General features: G+C 31.8%; 1 protein-coding gene across 1 annotated transcript; it reads left to right on the top strand.

The window, feature by feature from the left end:
• Window positions 1,513–3,403, top strand: LOC104738394 (transcription factor TCP5-like). The gene is made up of 2 exons (XM_010458578.2): window positions 1,513–1,749; window positions 2,019–3,403. Exon 2 carries the CDS (start codon window positions 2,082–2,084, stop codon window positions 3,165–3,167), a length of 1,086 nt encoding a protein of 361 aa, XP_010456880.1. The 5' UTR covers window positions 1,513–1,749; window positions 2,019–2,081; the 3' UTR covers window positions 3,168–3,403.

The raw sequence follows: 5,670 nt of genomic DNA, 5'->3' as shown, positions 1-5,670 counted from the left end.
AGAAAGATGCTTACAATGCGTTTCTTATAAAGGATTCTAAGCACTTTCTTCTAATGATTTGTACGTGACATTTCAAAAACACACCTAAAATGTAGTATTTCTTAGAATATTCTTACATACAATGAACAATGAACAATGAACAATGACCAAAATTTATATGCTCGCTAAAAAATATATGATATGTTAACGTTAGTGGAGAACGTTTTCAATGGTTTTGTTTTCTACTAAACTATACAAGTTTTATTTTCAAATTCATAATATTCTTCGGAACAATGAATATCATCTCAAGATTATGAATATATATATCGCGAATTCATAAATTCATCAAATTTGATATATATATATATATATATATATATCACAAATTTTGCTACAATGAATATCATCTCAAGATTATGAATATATTAAATATATATTGTTGCAATCTGGATTAACCGGAGTTTTGAATTTGAAACCATATATATATGAATTCACAATATTCTTCGGAACAACCAGTGGCTTAAAGGAGCGGTCAATTATAGAAGACTTTATACTAGTGATCAAGTTGGATACGAAGAGGGAAGAAAATGGTGTGATTTGTGAGTAAAAATCTCAGTGGCAAAGACACTTACAAGAGAAAGTGGTCCACAAATCTCTTTGTGAGTATTTAAGCATTAGATGCTTTAAAGAAAAACCTATACTCGTTGGTCCATCCTCTATCTCAGAGACAGACCCTTACCTCCTCTAGCTGTCAATCTATTATATTTAGACATATATATATGTTGTTATTAAAGAAAGAAAAAAACAACGTATATAAAACATAACCCACAAGTAATTAATTAGAAATAAAAGCAATACTCCCAACAGTTTGATTTTAACAAGTCTAGATTTCATTATCACTAAAATTAGGGTTTCAACAAGTTGCTTCGTTAATATTCAACAGTTTCTTTAACAGTCAAATAAATTGCAAGAAATGGTATTTTCAAATGTCACAAAATATAAATTGGTCCTTCCATTATTATTATCTTCTTATTTTGAAAATTTTGAAAAATTATAAAAATCTTCAAATTCTTTTTATGTTTTACAGTACAACCTCTTTTTAAAGCTCTTGTTGTAGAAGTAGAACCACTCAAGTAATTTTATTATTTTCACACAAATTAGTAAAAATATATAAAATTTTATTTTATTTGTTAGTACACTAATATATTTTCTCTCTCTAATTAATAAATTAAGATATTTTAGTATTCAAATTTTATAAATTAATATTAAATAAATTATATAAAAGTTAATAAAAATAAATGTCTAAAGCCCATGAAATTAAAGGGAACCAAAACTTGAATACTACGAAGTATTAAAATTTATTGTAAAGGTTTTTTCTTTTGTCAACTATTGTAAAGTATTTTATTAAAAAAAGATTGATTTATGTGAGTGTATAAACGAAACATGCACATTCCCATCACAGTATCAATACACTACATAAATTGCACCTCTTTTTGTCCTTCTGCACAAATTCCTTTCATACCAAAAAAAAAAAAAAAGCCCTAGGGATTGGAATACAATTTAAAAGTATATTTAATTCATTTGTTGTTTATAACTTCCCCAATCATTATAATACATATATAATTTGAGTTTCCAAAAAAAGAAAAAAAAAATACTTCACATTCCTCTGCCTCCTTATCTCTTTCTTATTCTCTCCATTCTTCTTCCCTTCTTCTCTGTGAAGCTAGATCTTGAACTAGGACTTCAAGCTTACCAGTCTTCAATACCGATGTAAGAACATATAATCTTTAACATGTGTGAATTTCAAATTCTTACGAGCTTTCTTTTCTTATATGCAAACTCAAGAAATTAAGAGATCAATCATATCTATTTTGCTATGTTTTTCATGTGAACTTTCCTCCCAAACATTTTTTAAAAAGCAACAATTTCATCACTTCACCTCAATTTCATTGCATAAGAATCTAAGAACAACTAATTCTTCTCTTCTTGATTTTTTTTTTCTACTAAATTGGCCAATTTCGTCCCTTCTCTTGTTTCAGATCTGTTCTTTACACCAGCTTAATTGAGTGAAGAAAAATCTTATTGAGTTGAATTAAAAAGAGATGAGATCAGGAGAATGCGACGAAGAGGAGATTCATGCAAAGCAAGAAGGAGATAGTAATCAAAATCATCAAGTAAACTTAAACCACATGTTGCAACAGCAACAGCCGAGTACAGTATCATCTTCAAGGCAATGGACTTCAGCTTTTAGGAATCCAAGAATCGTTCGAGTATCGAGAACATTCGGTGGCAAAGACAGACACAGCAAAGTATGTACAGTCCGTGGTCTTCGAGACCGGAGGATAAGGTTGTCAGTACCTACAGCGATTCAACTCTACGACCTTCAAGATCGATTAGGGTTGAGTCAGCCAAGCAAAGTCATTGATTGGTTACTCGAAGAAGCAAAAGATGACGTCGACAAGCTCCCTCCACTACAATTCCCACATGGTTTCAACCAAATGTATCCAAATCTCATGTTTGGTAACTCCGGGTTTGGAGAATCGCCATCGTCAACTTCATCAACAACGTTTCCAGGAAGTAATCTTGGGTTCTTGGAAAACTGGGATCTTGGTGGTTCTTCAAGAACAAGATCAAGAATCACGGATACTACTACGACGACCCATAGAGAAAGTTTCGATCTAGATAAAGGGAAATGGATCAAACACGACGAGAATAGTAATCAAGATCACCAAGGGTTCAATCATCAGCATTTCCCACTGACCAATCCTTACAACAACACTTCTTCTTATTACAACCTCGGACATCTTCAACAATCGTTAGAACAATCCGGTAATAACGTTACTGTCGCAATAGCTAATGTTGCTGCTAATAACAACAATAATCTCAACTTGCCTCCTCCTTCCTCGTCTGCTCCGGGAGACGGATCTCAGCTTTTTTTTGGTCCTACTCCTCCGGCTATGAGCTCTCTATTTCCGACGTACCCTTCGTTTCTCGGAGCTTCTCATCATCATCAACAACAAGTCGTAGATGGAGCTGGTCATCTTCAGCTCTTTAGCTCGAATTCAAATACGGCGTCGCAACAACAGATGATGACGGGTAATACGAGTTTGATTAGACCATTTCATCATTTGATGAGCTCGAATCATGAAACGGATCGTCATAGTAGCGATAATGATTCCGATTCATGAAACGTTTTCTATATCCTACACTATACATAAATATAAATATGTTATATATATGTATACGCATTCTTCTATATTTTTATACATATGCGTATTGTTGGGTTGGTTTATATATCTTCCTCGTGTATGTATAGAAATTTTAATAATCACCAATATGGATTGGAACAAAGACATTCATAATGCGAGGATGGTTACGTTTTGTTATATTTATATAATTTTGAGTTTTGATATATGTTTATGTAGTCTTTGCTTGCTTTTGAAATTGGATGAATTATCCTTGAATGGATTTTTGTATTCATTTATGAATATAGATAAACAGTACTTTATATAGTTATTCGAAAAGATTAAATTAATGAATTGTACTTTATATTTTAGGTATCTCATAAAAGCTGTCTAGTACTTTCATCGATCTTCATGTGTAAAATTTAGATTAGTAAATCTTCTTAATTAATGGACCTAGGTACACATATATAGCTTGAATAGCATATATGGATTTCAATGGACCTAGGTTTGCGGTTAAATTGGTTTCAATAAATTAGAGTTAACCACTAATCCATATGCAATGCAAACAATGTGATTCGTTTCAAAACATATCAGCTGTGAGACATGTTAGTTGTCATGGGACATGATTGATGCAAATGTATGCAGCATGTTTGTCGCGCCATTGCTTTGGAATCCGCTAATTCTCTATTGACACAGTTGTATGATCGATTTGGCGCCTTCCTCATCTTATCATTTGATCTACTTAACATAGATTTCAAGTACTATACTTGTAATAGCGAAACATTTTGTCCAAATGTTGTCAAAATATTATCGTATGACTCAATTATCAGTTTGCAATCACTAATAAATATTCAGTACTTAAATATAATCATAACTATGAAGTTTAATTAATATATTTATATCAATAATTAAAGAAAGCCATTTGGTGCACAATTCAAATGAAAGAAACAGAAGGGGTCGTTGCTTGTAATGTGTCAGAAAAACACCAATAAGTTTCAAATAATTTTATGTCCACAATAATTCTTTTTAATAGAACTACGTATATATATATGGGGTTGTACGGGCAGATTACGAGTGTATTCATACGAACTATATATAAAACATCTATATATAGATAGAACATTAGAAGTACAGATATAGGTTGCTGTTCACAATGCCTAGATGCACGGCAATAGATAATGCATGCCAAACCCTAGCCTCTTGTGTATATATGCGTCACACCTATAAATCTACAATCATGTACATATATCATATGCATCCATATGTACACTGAATTACTTATTAAGAAAGTGACGGTTACCAAAAATAAAAGAAGTGAGCATGTCCTATATAGATTAGAATAAATAAGGCAATTTTTTTTTCTTTTGTGTAAGCCAAATTAATTAGTTGAGTTAGCTAGCGTTTTCCACATCTCCGTATTTGCTGACTTTTGATGAAGTTCTAAACGACCAAAATTCAAATTAATCGCTGGTAGCCTTTAGTCGACACACGACTGATTTCAATAAGAGAGCTAATAAATGTGATGGATTTATCTTCATACGTACATTCACATTTCACGTGTGTGAGAGTACTGTGAGGGAGATGGATTATTTTTAGGTCAAAGGAATGCAGAGATGCATGTAAAAGAATATGTGGACATAAAATTATTAATTCTTTTTCTTTATATACCTCCTAATTTTGGAATGTGGACATTACATGCTTCTCTTTTTTTTTATATATATACTTAATATTAATTTATACCTCCTAATTTTGTTTCGAATTAAGTTCTATGTATTTGTTTTCATTCATAGAAAAAAAAAATTACGAATGTCATAACCTTTATTATTTTAATTTCCAAATAAAACTAACATAAATGGGTACTAGCCATACGAGGTCAAAAAAAAAATGGGTACTAGCCATACGAACGTTCTTGTGTGACTTTATTTTACTGAACAATCTATATATGGTTGATAATCTTGACACATGATATATATGAGTTGAGCCGCTACTTTGAACCTTAAGTTCTTGGTCATACACTCATAATACCACCAAAGTGAAATAAATAATAATGAATACGTAAAGAAAAAGAGAAGTGTCTGATGGTGAGTATTGGGATTGGAGGGTCAGAGAAGGAAAGGGAAAGAAGAGGAGCAGTTAAGACAGCAACTGAATTGCAGTCAAGCACTGATCCCTATCTTCCATTATCAGTCATCTCTCTCTCTCTCTTTCTTTTTCAATAACTCTCTCTCTCTCTCTCAGTACTCTCTCTTCTCCAATTTGTGGGGGCCATTATAACCTTCCATTTTAAAATTATTGGTTTTGAAAACATAACTTATTTTCCTTTTGGGTGGTCCTTTTGATCTTTTATAAATCATGTGTTTCGATATATATAGATGGGCACACACTTGTCAAGAAAATTCAAAGATTTGCCATTACAGAGTTTATTCATTTATATATCTATATATCTTTTCAACCAAGATTCTACTAAATACTTACACCACATCTCTGCTTATAGATATGGCCATAT

This window comes from Camelina sativa, chromosome 2, assembly GCF_000633955.1.
Source record: "Camelina sativa cultivar DH55 chromosome 2, Cs, whole genome shotgun sequence".
NCBI lineage: Eukaryota > Viridiplantae > Streptophyta > Magnoliopsida > Brassicales > Brassicaceae > Camelina > Camelina sativa.
Note: the sequence above shows the minus strand (reverse complement) of the source record. Positions and strands in the feature narration are given on the sequence as shown.

What these genes read in the sequence shown, in the direction of transcription:
- LOC104738394 (XM_010458578.2), top strand. Translation starts at nt 2,082, where the DNA reads ATGAGATCAGGAGAATGCGACGAAGAGGAGATTCATGCAAAGCAAGAA.